Source organism: Nymphaea colorata, unplaced genomic scaffold, assembly GCF_008831285.2.
Source record: "Nymphaea colorata isolate Beijing-Zhang1983 unplaced genomic scaffold, ASM883128v2 scaffold0504, whole genome shotgun sequence".
NCBI classification, from domain to species: Eukaryota; Viridiplantae; Streptophyta; class Magnoliopsida; order Nymphaeales; family Nymphaeaceae; genus Nymphaea; species Nymphaea colorata.
In genome coordinates this window covers 23,408-36,907 of record NW_022205010.1, presented here as the reverse complement: position 1 = coordinate 36,907, position 13,500 = coordinate 23,408, and the positions used below count along the sequence as shown (strand labels likewise).

Genomic DNA, 13,500 nt, shown 5'->3' with positions numbered 1-13,500 from the left:
GGACATGCAAAGTGGCGAGACTGGACAGCGGCCAGCCAACCCCCGCCTACTTCCTCAACATCGGCAGCTTTTACTACGGCATCCACAAGAACATCTACTTCGTGAGGGTGAACTATGAGGGAACTGTCTCCTACGTCTTCCCCCACTTCGAGCATGGCCTCAGCGCCCTCTCCCTGCTCGCTGACTCTCCAGCCATCGCCAACTTCGAAGAGATCCTCTCCAACGCTGCCAGACTGCTCACCTACGAGCAGGCGATGGGAGAGCCAGACATCAAGAAAGCGATCTAGTAGCATTGCCCCACTCTGGAAAAGGAACAGATATACTATCCGGACAGCATCAAGAAGGCCATCACCACCTCAGGCAAGTTCTTCAACTCTGTCTTCACCACAGTGGGCGTTTACCTCAAGAGCGGCGTCGAAAAGGCCGGAAACTATCTCAACACGAAGATCGAACCCGGAGAGCCTACCCACATCAAGCCAGAAACAAAGGAGAAGTGGGAAACTCTCAAGAACGGCACCAACAAGGTCATACAGGTCAGCGCAGACCTCGCCAGCAAAATATTCACGCCTGTCATCGAAAAAACAAAAGAGTATACCTCAGACCTCAAGACCAAAATCTAAAGATCGGAAAATGGCACCGTCAAGTATGCGAAAGGTAATCATTTGGCGATTCAGAACTGGTGCAAGTCTCAGGCAGAGCCATTGAGGAGGCTTTCGAGGGGCTGGTGAAGGGTGGAACTGAAGTCACCAAGGAGCTTGGAGAGCAGAGCAAAAAGCTCATCACCAAGAAGTACGGCGACGAGGTCATCAACGTCTTCACCGAGCAGCAAAAAGAGGAACTGAGAGAGAAGGAGGAGACCAAAGAGGAAACTTCCCCCGAGGACCACCCCAATCCGGCAGAGGAGTCCCAAGTACGTTTGCAGGAGAAGTCCACTGAGGATCTGGAGTACCCTTCCCTGCTGAAGTGATAGCCTCTCGATGATGTGTGGTGATGACCAAATCGATATAATCATTCTCTTAGAGAGCAAAACTCCTTGCCGTCCTCACCGATGATACGCCCGCTGATAGTCTCCATGTACGACTACCGCATGGTCTTCCACCAGGAGGCCACCCAGGCAGCCAGAAACGAGTACAAGATGAACTGCATCGAGTCCAATGCATTCATGGCGGCAGAAGAGGTCTTCGCGAAAATCGACCAGCAGGGGATGGACCCTGAAGAAGCCGTTCGACAGTGGAATGCCAGCAAGTAGGAAACGGCGTAAAATAAGGAAGCCGCCCCCAAGGCGGATTACAAGAGCAAGCTGGACGAGATCTTCAAGGCCAACAATCGCAGCTACTACCGCACCCGCGAGCAGGAGAAACCCATAAGCAAGGAAAAAAGCGAAGAGTACCGGTCGCCCTCCAAGTACGAGGGCCGCAGCTGCAGCCGCAACAGACACAGCACAAATACTCCTCCGCCTCCTACAGCCACCAGCGCTACCACTCGCCTTACTCCAGGGACGGCTACTACGACTCGCGGTACAAGTCCAACAGCAGGTACTGATCTGCCTTCCCCCTCTAAACCTACCTATTAAAACAGCTGTCCTTCCTCGTCGGCCGCCATCGATAGGCTCAGAAAAGAAACCTCTCCTATCTGGACCGATCCGCAACACCCCACCACTGCCTTCAGTGGTGCATAGTATTATTAGTATTGATAATAATATGATTTGATTGAATGTTTGATCAGGCCTCACCGTCGCAGAAGATCCACATCAGGTACTCGTCTTCAGAATCATGCTTTTGAGAGGTGGCAAAAAACAGATCCTCTTTTTCTTGTTTTAGCTTTTTATCATCTTGGCTCATGAGCTGCGTCTTCTTGAACTTTCTCTCAAATGAGAGCCAGTAAATAGGCCAGAGGTTGGGAAATTCTATGGGTTCCAGATAGGCATCCGTCAATAGAAAATTCTCCATGGACCCATCGTCGTCGAAGGGGACCATCCAATCATCCAGGTTGATCACTTCGTCCACGGCCAGGAGTGGCACCCACCTCTTAATACCATCATCGTAGATGAAGGTCATGTAGTGTTCCAGGGGTCCGTAGCGGTAGGTGATGAACTTGGACTTCTGAAGGGGCCCTTAAGCTCAGGGTATTTAAGAAGCACACTCTGATACATATGCAAGTTGAGGTCGTATGTGGTTTCACCATTGACTGTCATTGAGAGTTGGTTAACCTTTCTTTTTGTGAAGTGCGTATAGGCTTCCGAAAGGGCCAGTCTGGTTTCATTGGAGCTGGACTGCAGTTTCCAGAGGGCGTTGCCCTCCTTGCCGGGAAAGGACCACGAGCCCAGCATCTTACTTGTGGCTCTTTAAAAAACTTGTCGCCAACTCATCAAATTTATGATATGGAATAACGGTACCCAAACTCATTTCCTATATAAGCCGACAGACAGGCATATTTGATAGGGTGGGCTCTCCTGCCCACCGCACTTCCAGCGTCCTCCTCCCCTCCCAATTTCGAGCCCAACGCCCAACCGCGAGCAGGAGAAACCCATAAGCAAGGAAAAAAGCGAAGAGTACCGGTCGCCCTCCAAGTACGAGGCCGCAGCTGCAGCCGCAACAGACACAGCACAAATACTCCTCCGCCTCCTACAGCCACCAGCGCTACCACTCGCCTTACTCCAGGGACGGCTACTACGACTCGCGGTACAAGTCCAACAGCAGGTACTGATCTGCCTTCCCCCTCTAAACCTACCTATTAAAACAGCTGTCCTTCCTCGTCGGCCGCCATCGATAGGCTCAGAAAAGAAACCTCTCCTATCTGGACCGATCCGCAACACCCCACCACTGCCTTCAGTGGTGCATAGTATTATTAGTATTGATAATAATATGATTTGATTGAATGTTTGATCAGGCCTCACCGTCGCAGAAGATCCACATCAGGTACTCGTCTTTACGAAGATGATTATACAAGTTGGCATCAAATAGATTCAATTTTTTATGCTTTAACCTGGAATCCTTTTCTTACATGAGCTGATGTTTTCGGAACTTGTCCGTGAACTAATTCCAGTAAAATTGCCATAGATAGTCATACTCTACGGGGTTAATAATGATGTCTAACTTCGACATATAATCTTCCATGGGCCCATCGTCGTCGAAGGTGACCAGCCAATCATCCAGGTTGATCACTTCGTCCTAGGCCACGAGGGGCACCCACCTCTTAATACTGTCGTCGTAGATGAAAGTCATGTAGTGCTCCAGGGGTCCGAAGCGGTAGGTGATGAACTTAGATTTTCTAAGGGCCGCCTTTATATCAGGGTATTAATTCAAATACGAATAAAGTGGTAAGTTGAGGTCATATGTGGTTTCACCATTGACTGTCATTGAGAGTTGATTAACCTTCCTTTTTGTGAAGTGCGTATAGGCTTCCGAAAGGGCCAGCCTGGCTTCATTGGCGCTGGACTGCAGTTTCCAGAGGGCTTCGCCCTCCTTACCAGGGAAGGACCACGAGCCCAGCATCTGATTGGTGGCTCTCGAAAGAATTCGTCGCCAACTCATCAAATTTATGATATGGAATAACGGTACCCAAACTCATTTCCTATATAAGCCGACAGACAGGCAGCAGTGATGGCGTGGCTCTCCTGCCCCCGCACTTCCAGCCCCTCCTCCCTCCCAACTTCGAGCCCAATGCCCCAACACCCTCAAATGCTTCACCTGCTAGCAGGCCATCGGGGAAACATATACGTTTGGAGTGGATGCGTGATCAGGGACTGCCATCGCAGTAGACTTCTTCGATGCTGCGGTTTGCAGTCTCGTGGTCGTTGAGGATTGTTTTGAACTGCTGAAGCTTCCTCATCTTTATCTGCGCCTGCCTGCCTTCCTTGAGCTGGGTGCGCTGGAACTTGTCCATGAACTACGACCAGAAGTAGGTCCAGTAGGTGCGGGGGTGGGTGACGGGGTCGATCTTGGCGGTCAATGCCTTCAGGGCGCCCTCCATGGAGCCGTCATCATCAAAGGTGTTCATCCAATCAGCGAGGCTGACCACCTCCTGCCAGCCCTGGAGGGGCACCCACTTCAGCAAGGCACTGTCGTAGATGTAGGTGACGAAGTGCTACTGCGGTCCGAAACGGTAGCAGATGAACTTAGAATTATTAAGCTGTCTGCGGGTATCGGGGTATTCGTCAAAGATGCCGTCCCTCAGGGGCAAAAGGAAGTCCGCTGTGGCTTCCCTTCCGACCTTGGCCTTAACTCGGCTGACCTTGACCCTGTGAGGCGCGTGTATTCCGTCTAAAGCGCTTTTCTGGTTTAATTGCAGTGGGACTGCATTTTCCAAAGGGAATCGCAGTCTGTGTCGAGGAATGACCATTAGCTAAACAGCCTGTTGATGGACCGCGAAACCACTGGTCGCCAAGTCATTTTATAAAATGAATATGGTAGTTTAGTCTGATTGACCGATGTAAACCGACAGCAAATTCCTCATATTCATCTAAATCTATCTATCAGAAAATGATGTCCTCGTCGACATCGTCCAATAAATTTTCAGAGATGGTTTCTTCTCCCTTCTTGCCCTATGCGGCCTCAGCGATCTTCTCCTCTTCCTCAGCGTGCTTCTTCTTGTTGTCGAGCACCTTCTTGAGCCTGAAGAAGTCCTCCCTTGCCTGCTCGTCCAGCTCCTGGTCGATGTAGCGGTAGATTGCGATGAAGCGAGGCACCACCACGTGCTATAGGGCATTCACACGACGGTTTGTCACCTTGATCTTCTCGTCAAGGGTCAAGAAGGAAGCCTGTAGCGATGCAATTTGAATGAGCAGATCCAAAATCCCTCTAAACTTCTCCCTGCACTTCTGGATCGAAAATCCTCCCCGCTCAAGGCCGATCTGGCTCATCGAGTTCTCGGCATCCTCAAACTCCTTCAAGTTGAGGTTGGGGATGAGCACACCTGCGATGTTCTCTTCGGACTTGTCCAGCCGAATGGTGGATCGTTTGACTGCCTCAGCCACCTTGCCCCTACGTCGATACCCTCGTACGTGAACTCTCCAGCGGCGTACTTGGCCTCGGCCATCAGGAAGAAGGCCTCCTTGCACTCCTCTCCCATTTTCTTCTTGCTGTCGAGCAGGTCCTTCATGACCTCCTTGAATTTCTTCTTGAGGGCGTCAGCCTTGCGCTTGAGCAGCTCGTGACCCTTCTTGGCCGCTGCGATCTTCTGCTTATAGAGCTGCATGTTCCTGAGTCGATGGCGGCGTACATGCGGCTGGCTGTGATCTGGCTCATGATGATATCACTAACTAAAATAATCGCATCAGCAAACTCAGAAATCACTTTATCCTTGCAATCCTTCATCCCTCGTCGATGGCAAGCAGCAACCCCCGCTCCACTCCCTCGCTTTCCTCCGTCAGCTGCGCCTCGCAAAGCACCTGTGAGTAAGTCTCGCTAAGACTGCGAGCGAGGTGGATGCTGAGCATGAAGGAACTGAAGGCGAGGCTATCGACTCGAATTCCCAACGTTTTGGCCAACTTGAAGTAGTCAACTAGTCTTTTCCTGTGGTGGCACTTGGCGATCAGCGTGGCGAGCACCGGCTGAAACAGCCGAGGTAAATCGCGGTGCAGCCGATAGAGTTCCTTTACTCTGACCAGTGCAGCTCTCCGACTCGCTGTCTTGTGGTATCGCGCGAGAAACTCCTCAGGCTCCTCGTCCCCCGAGTCCCTCGTGCTTTCCCCCTCGGGAGCGTTCTTTTGGGTGGTCAGGTGGTTCACGCGGGCCAGGAAGATGTGGTTTTGGGAGAAGGAGTATTTGCGGTAAAGGGAACGGGAGAGGTGAAGGTGGTTGATGCGGGTGGCCAGACAGTTGCTGCAGGGCTTCTTTGGGGAGGAGTGGCGCGCTCTGGGCTTGCGCGGAGAGCGACTGGAGGGGCGGCGCTACATCCCAATCTATTTTTGAATTATTAACTCTCTTTATAATTGGCCCTACAGCGCTCCTTAACCACTTTCTGCCCCCTACCACCCCGCCTCACCTCCAACCCACAACCAACCACCTATCCAATATTTGTATGCGTTTTTTATTGGCAACCTCCGCTCCAAAAAGAGGACCACAGATGGACCGATGCGCCAAGTTCACGGTTCATGTTCAAAATTGATTATGTTGTATAAAACTATGGGATCACTTGGTGTCCTTCTTGGGTTTTACGGTCTGATACCTCTCTTGCAATTTGGCATACCTGGCCTTCTCTTTGTCGATCTGCGTCTTCAACTTCTAGATGATACTTAGAAGGTTCAGCTTGACCACGTTGTACTCGAACTTATCGTTTTCGTTTTTGAACTGCCGCTTCAATCGCTAGATGTCGAGCTCCGCCGACAGGAAACGACACTGCGCCCTGTGGTGCTAGATTTACTACAGTAGTTCCTTGTTGGAAGCACGCAAATCGAATAGCTACAGGTTTAGAGAGGCTATTTAGCGCTAGTTGCGCAGCAGCATCTAGTTGAGCTCCAGCGAGAGTTGAGGAGTGGGACGGCCCTCACGCTGCTCCACCAAATCGTCGATCCTGCCCTCCAGCTCGTACATCTCCGCAGCTTGGGCTTGGCGGCTTGCTGGAAGTCCTACGCCATCGCCTTGTAGCGAGTCTCGATATCCTGCAGGATGTGCTCGTACTATTGCTTGATGCTGTCGAAGATCTCCACGTTGGTGCGGTACTCCTCCAGGTAGGACTCCTCCGTCTCCGAAATGTAGCTCTGCAGGTCCAGGTTCTCCTCCATGTTCTCCATGTTGGTGAACTCCAGCAGGTGGCGCTCTCCGCTCTCCTTTAGGTAGAGCTGGCTCACCCTGGAGCCCTCCAGCTGCACCTCCCGCACTGCGCTTGTGGCCATCGATCCCTCCATCCCCATCGCCATCGAGCCGTTCAGCTGCGATAGTCCCTTCGGAGAGTACTAAGAGTAACGCACAAGGTCGGCCTTCAGGGTTTGGTTTTAGGCGAGGAGGGTCTCCACGCGCTACTAAAGCGTTTTTATTTGGGATTTGAGTGCCTGCATTTCTCCACCCTCTTCGTTGTAGCTATGGATGCGCTGCTTGAGCATCTTCTTGGTCTCCTCGTTTGAAATTTGTACTTCTCTATCTTCTTCTTCAGCTACCCATTCTCAGCCAGTAATGTTGCATTCTCAGCTCGCAGCCGTTCCACTTCTGCTCCCAGCTCCTACTCGCGGTTGGATAATTATGAGTGCTTGATTTTGGATTCTTCGATGATCCTCTCCAGTTCCTCTATCTTTGCCACTTTGGAGTCTCGTTGCGGTTCTTTGCCCTTGGCGCCTACTCCTAAATTCTTTTATGAGGTGTAGCTGATCAGCACTTTCTCCTTCCCGAAGGCAGCCTTGGGGGATGCGAATCCATTGACCAAGGTAGGCTTCGGTTGTTATATCTTGCTTACTGGTGGGGGCGGCTCTTTGAGACTTGTCTTTTTTTGAATTGGCAGTGGTTGTGGTTGTGGTAGTGGTTGCTTCTTTGCAAACGGTTCAACTTCATGCGTCTCATTGTTGATCTGTTGTTGTACCATTTTGAAATTGGAGGGAGATGTCAAACTGTTGACGTTTTTGGTCTACTCGCTATGGGGAAGGGGGTGGGTGCTTGCCATTTTGTTGGGTTCCTCACCGCCATTGATATCTATTTCCAGCGCTGGCTTTTTAGGCTGCATGTTCTTGGTGAAGACGGTGAGCTTCTTCTCCTTACCGCCCTGCATTCCGACGCAGAATAATAACTATAACCATGCATCATCATCAGTAGATACTCAGATCTTGCTCAAAGCGGCACCTCCAAGGGGAAGGCGCCCAGGTTCGCGCCCTTCTTTCGGCTCTACCACACTCGCAAACATCTACGGCATAGGTCTATCTCATCGGCTCCGGGAAGACGACACCATCGACACTCCTTTTCGCTTGGACGGTTTGTCTCGATTTTTTAGGCAGTTCGGACGATTGCTGGAGCGGTGTGGCTGTACATCTGCTGAAGGTGTCAATGAAGCCTTTTATTTGGTCATCGAGCTGCGAGGTTGCAGTTTCTTCGATATTGTCGCTATTCGACTTGATGGCCAAGCACGAGATCTTCTTTACGTAGTAATAGTATTGCAGTTCTTTTCGGAGTGGCCGCGCAGAGGATAGTAGAAGGGGCTTTTCTCGTGATCCCCAACGCACAAGCCTGGCAAGTTGCCACCCAATCCCTTCGCGAAGTAGCAGAAGGACTCAGCAGCCAAGCTTTAAGAGTTGAGGCCCTTCAGTATGAAGTCGTAATTGTTCTTCTTGGCGTAGTCAGCAATGAGGCGGTCCCTGAAGACAGTCACAAGGTCGATCGTATTGGCTTGTTAGCGAACTGCTTTAGCACGTCTCTGACTGCACTGAGTGTCTTATGTCCTTCCCGCATGATCTGCTCGATCCTGATGATCTCCAATTCCACTCCAGTCTCATTCCTGAACCGTTCAGCATAGCCTTCTGGCAGTTCCTCCTGCTGCTGGACGTGAATGCAGCCCAGTTTGTTGAAGAGCTTATTCTTCTGGTAACGCTTGACGATATTGACGATGATGCTGACCAGGCAAACGGAACTGAGCCCACCCGAGAAACAAACGAGCAGATTGCTGTTTTTGCCCACTTTGAAACTGTTCTCCAAGACTAGCCTGGTCTTGTACTCGATGCTCTTGAAAAGACAGGCCTGACAAATAGGCTCGCCCTTGTGCAGCAGAACAGCTTTGCCGTTGCACTTATCCTTCTTGCACACCCTTCCCAAAGGCTACTTCTTCACCTCTTCTTCCTTCTTCTCCTCCACCTTGCATTCGCAGTTATCGCATGCCTCTTTTTCGCACTCCTTCTTCTCCTTGCCCTCTACGATGTCTTTGATCTCCTGTTCAATCTTCTTGTCCTCATTCTGGTATCCCCCGCAGGGCAATTCGTCTCCGAAGTCCATCTGTTGATGTTGTATTTCTTTTATAACAGAATGGGTAACTCATCGGCCAAGCTGCTGCTGATCGGCCTCGACAACGCAGGCAAGTCCACCATACTGGCGCGCATCATGGAGCCAGATGAATCAGTGAACGGAATCACGCCGACTATCGGTTACAAGAAGGACAAGTTTACGCGGGATGGGGTGGACTATTATGTACTGGACATGTCCGGCGAGTCCAAATACCGCGATCTGTGGCAATCGAACGCGACCACCATCGACGACAAGGACAAGATCCACGGCATCATCTTCGTGGTGGATAGCAGTGATAAGATGCGCATACGTGTGGCCAAGAGCGAACTCGATCTGATCCTCGAAAATAGGTCCATTTCCAACCAGATCCCCTTCCTCTTCTATGCCAACAAGTGCGATATCAAGGGGGCTTGCACGCTTGAAGAAGTACAAGATATACTTGATCTTAAAAACTTGAAACGAGAGTATCAAATTGTGAGCTGTTCAGGCCTCACAGGGAAGGGAGTGCAAGAGGGCATCCAGTGGCTAACAGGCCTAGTGAAGCTGATGATCGAGTCTGGGTCCCGTTGATATTTATGTCCTGAAGGCACAGCAAGGGTATGAGACGGTTAGAAGTTTATAATTGCGGTTGTTTGTAGTCAATTTATAATATAGTTAGAATGCCAAAGCAGGGCGAAGTCTCTCAGTTCATGACGGCCGTGGAACTGCACGCAAAGAAACTCCTGGCAAAGATGCGAGAAGTAGAGAGCGAACTAATCATCAGCCAAGCCCACTACCACAACCTTGCCTCAGCCATCATCCACTCCAAACATCCTCACTACAACCTCTCCAAAAGCACAAATTCCAACACCAGCCAATCATTCACCCCCTACTTCCTCCCCCTCGCCACCGACAGAAGCAAGGAGCTCGCGTAGTTGGGAAGGAAGATCAAGGACCAGCTGAAGGAGAAGATAAACATTTCCAAGCTACTCTACAACAAGCTAGCTGACGCATGCGAGTAGTTCGAGGACTTCCTGGAGGCTGACTTTTCTCCCGACGAGGGAGGCGAGAGCAACCAATTCCTTTTGGAGTGTCTGGGCAACTAGGAGACATCAGCCCTCATTCTGGAGTGCCAGGCGAAGGAAATGGAGGGGATGTGCGTGTGCAAGGGGACAGAGACGAGCAGCCAGATGATCAAGTGCGATGACTAGGAGTGCACGGGCAGGTGGTTCCACTTCAAGTGCATCAGACTGAAGACCAACCGCATCCCCGAGAACTGGCTCTGTCCCGCCTGCAGGAAGAAAGATAAGAAGAAGAAGTGATCGATCATGCAAACTATGATGAACGAAGATAGATATTATGAGGATCAGTAGAGACACCCCTTCTTTAGCAGGTATTGCAGGAATTCCTACCTCGACACCCGCCGGTCCTTGTTCTCGTCAAGCTCACCCAACAGCAAATCTATCTCCTTGCTGTCCGACCCCTCCAGTAGCTTGCTCAGAGTGCTCACCTCGATGAAGCCACTTCCGTTTGCAAAGTAGTCAAACGCTTCCTCCAAAGCATCCTTCACGAAGAGCTTGGACCTATTGACCATCACTGATGAAAATTAGTTGAGACTGATGCTGCCGGTCTTGTCCTTGTCGATCTTGTTCAAGACGTGCTAAATTTAGTCCAAATTAGCCTATCCGTAATTGGCTTAGAGGTAAGCTTGGATGAGCTAGCTCTTTTGGATGACTCCGTCATTGTTTCTGTCCAGTTGCTTGAAGAGGAGGTTGATGCGTTTGCGCTACTCCTGGTTGACCTTGGAGAAGACTAGGTAGCTCTCCAGTACTGAGATGAGGTTGTTTTCTCTCTAAATACATAAATTATTACATAGTAATTTGACAGATTCTTAATGAATTTGGTATTCTTTGGAGTGGCTTCCTATCTGTGGAACCATTCATGCTACAGTGCCTCCTAAGCCGAAAACCTCAATTATGGATCTTTCTGCAGTAAGTTCCGGACCAAATCCTGAGCCTCTAGGCTGATGTCGTCCCATAGGCCATCTGTATCGGCAAATGCTTACCGTCGTAGTCGATCTAGTGGGTGAGGATCATCTGCAGGGTCTGCTGCTTCCTCTTGCACTTGAAAGGAGAGCGCGAAGTCAGCAAGATGTAGAGAATGACTCCGCATCCCCACAGGTCGCATTTGTTCGTGAAAAATCCCTGGATGATCTCAGGAGCAATGTAACTGACGGTTCCTATAAGCTAAGTGCATGTCACTTTTGGAGTAGTCATCTTGTAGGCAGTGCCAAAGTCGAGCAATTTGATCTAAATATCATCTGCGTTGGATTCTTCTTTAACCTTGCTGATGAAGACAATATTCTCCAACTTGATGTCTCTGTGGACTATCTTGAGGGTGTGCAGGTAGTTGACGCATCCTAGGAGTTGCTTCAGTATGACTTTGACCACATTTTCATCGAAAAACCTGCGTTGTTTGATGAAATCGATGATGGATCCTCCGCGGCAATATTAGGTCACCACGTGGTATCTCTAGTTGCTTTCGAACACCTCATACAGCTTGATGATGTTGGGATGGTCCATCTTCTTCAGCAATTCCAACTCAGCAAATACTTCTTCCTTTTTGTCTAGATGCGCTTGGCTCAGAACTTCCTTCCTTATCACTTTAATGGCTCTTTATTCTTTGGATTTCAGGGAGAGTGCCCTGTAGACGCTTCCAAAGGAGCCCTCGCCTATGATCTACTAGTATTTATAATATTTTTTAACGTCTTCATTTCTTAGATGGATGAATTTCTCCTGGCTGATCTAGATTCTGGCGAAGCTGTCAGAACCTATGGTTGACAGGTTCCTCAAGGTGATCTGAAACTCCAGGACGTTTTTTATATCGATGCTGCACCGCTTTAATTGACTATTTTCTTTCCTTCCCAACATCCTCGCCACCTTCATCCCATTCTCCTTCCCCAAGCCAGCTACTGGTTGCTGAGCGTGTTAAAGGAAAGGTTGTTGGAGGCGCAGATGGGACGTTGATGCTGGTGCTGCTTGATGAACTTGGTGAGAGGAGTGGAGCCCTATTCGAAGGGGAAAGCTCGCGGGAGAGTTGCTCGTGGCTGTGGGAGGTTTATTTGGGAAGGGGATGCTTGGGGGTGGAGACAGTGGGGAGGCTGGAGTGGGTAGTTGGGGCGCATTAGCAGGGATTATTACCCATAACCTTCTATTTAAATACGGAGAATTATCGAATCCAAACTTAAGTAGCATTTTGGCCATCTTCCCAAACAGACAATAAACTGATCGTCCGCAAAGCCGTCTCCCTGTCCTTGCAGGATCAAGCATCCGTGATATGTTTGCATATTCATTTGAATTGACTTAAACGATTCTTCTATAATTGCTCATCTAAAGTACTTTTTTTAAGTTTGCATTTTTTGCATTTTGACCGATCCTACCCTAAAATTACCCGATGGGAAGTTAGTCCCGTGAGATTTATACGATAAATACCATTTCTTGCCAAAACAGAAAGATCGTTAGTTAGCTATTGCTTTAAGGTAAAATGAGTATTTATGGTATTTGGGTGGGATGGGATGTTGATCAATCATTAAATAATATTTAAATCAGTGATAATGGTGCTCTTGATCTCGGAATAGAGCTTGCCGATGTCCTTCTACTTTTTTCTCTTGGCCAGCTACTTCAGCCTATCCGGTTATTTTCCAACTCCATCATGATATCCGATGCCCTAACCGACGCATTATAAGGCTATACCCGGTCGAAACTGGAATTGCATAAAAACTCCTGAGTAACTTCAATCCCGTCCGTCTTGAGCTCGAACGTAGCCGTCTAGATTTTGACCTAGTCTGACCGACTGTTGACGCGCTCGGCCTTGGCGGGAGGCCACAACTCGTCACTCTCTTCCATGTCGAGAGTTCCAACAGTCTTCAGTTTGGGATTGACTTCAACGACCTTCACTCGAATGGTTTCCTTTTCATCCAGTTAAATACTCTTCATATAATTACTCAATTCCTCTTCTGTCATCTTGGTCTCGCTGTGCGTCTGTCCAACCTCTCCCTTGGGTTGTATTTGATTTGCACTTGCATGAGTACGTATTCTGGGGGTAGGTTGATGAGGAGTTCTTTGCGGATCTGTTGGAAGTTGATGGGTTTATCCTTGCAGTATCGGTACTTCCTGTGGCGGGAGAGGTAGCTTATCTTCAGGTAGCAACTCATCTTGGTGAAAAAAGAATTATATGAATATAATAGTATATGCTCTTGGAAGATTCCAATCCATCTCCGCCACATACCCTCCTCACGTTTAACTTATTGAATACTTTTGCCGTCCAGTTTTATCAACATTATTCAGAGTTTTTAGTTTAAGGGTAATTTGGGATTATTCGCTACAGCAAGACCTAAAGGCATAGGGATTGATATATGAGCATGTAAGGAAGAATAACCAGCAAATCCATTTATAGCTTGAAGTCAAATATATGTTTCTTGCTTTTTTAATGTTTCTTTCGATCAAAAACACAACTGAATAACTGTTTTCCCTAAGGATACAATAAATTTAGCTAATGGGCAGCTAGTACAGTTGCCATGTGGTTATTTGGCATATTTACAAAG

The 13,500-nt window shown here is 49.1% G+C and overlaps 2 protein-coding genes across 2 annotated transcripts; one reads left to right on the top strand and one right to left on the bottom strand.

The window, feature by feature from the left end:
* Positions 1-4,543: 4,543 nt before the first annotated feature.
* On the bottom strand, positions 4,544-5,196 carry LOC116245092 (uncharacterized). Its single transcript, XM_031616801.1, is given in 2 exon segments — positions 4,544-5,002; positions 5,005-5,196. Coding segments are annotated over 2 exon segments (651 nt in total).
* Positions 5,197-8,939: 3,743 nt separating this feature from the next.
* Positions 8,940-9,488, top strand: LOC116245091 (uncharacterized). The gene has a single exon (XM_031616800.1). The coding sequence runs from the start codon at positions 8,940-8,942 to the stop codon at positions 9,486-9,488; it is 549 nt and encodes a 182-aa protein (XP_031472660.1).
* Positions 9,489-13,500: the final 4,012 nt, after the last annotated feature.

Bases quoted from the DNA above. Each gene is read 5' to 3' on its own strand.
- LOC116245091 (XM_031616800.1), top strand. From the start codon at position 8,940: ATGGGTAACTCATCGGCCAAGCTGCTGCTGATCGGCCTCGACAACGCA.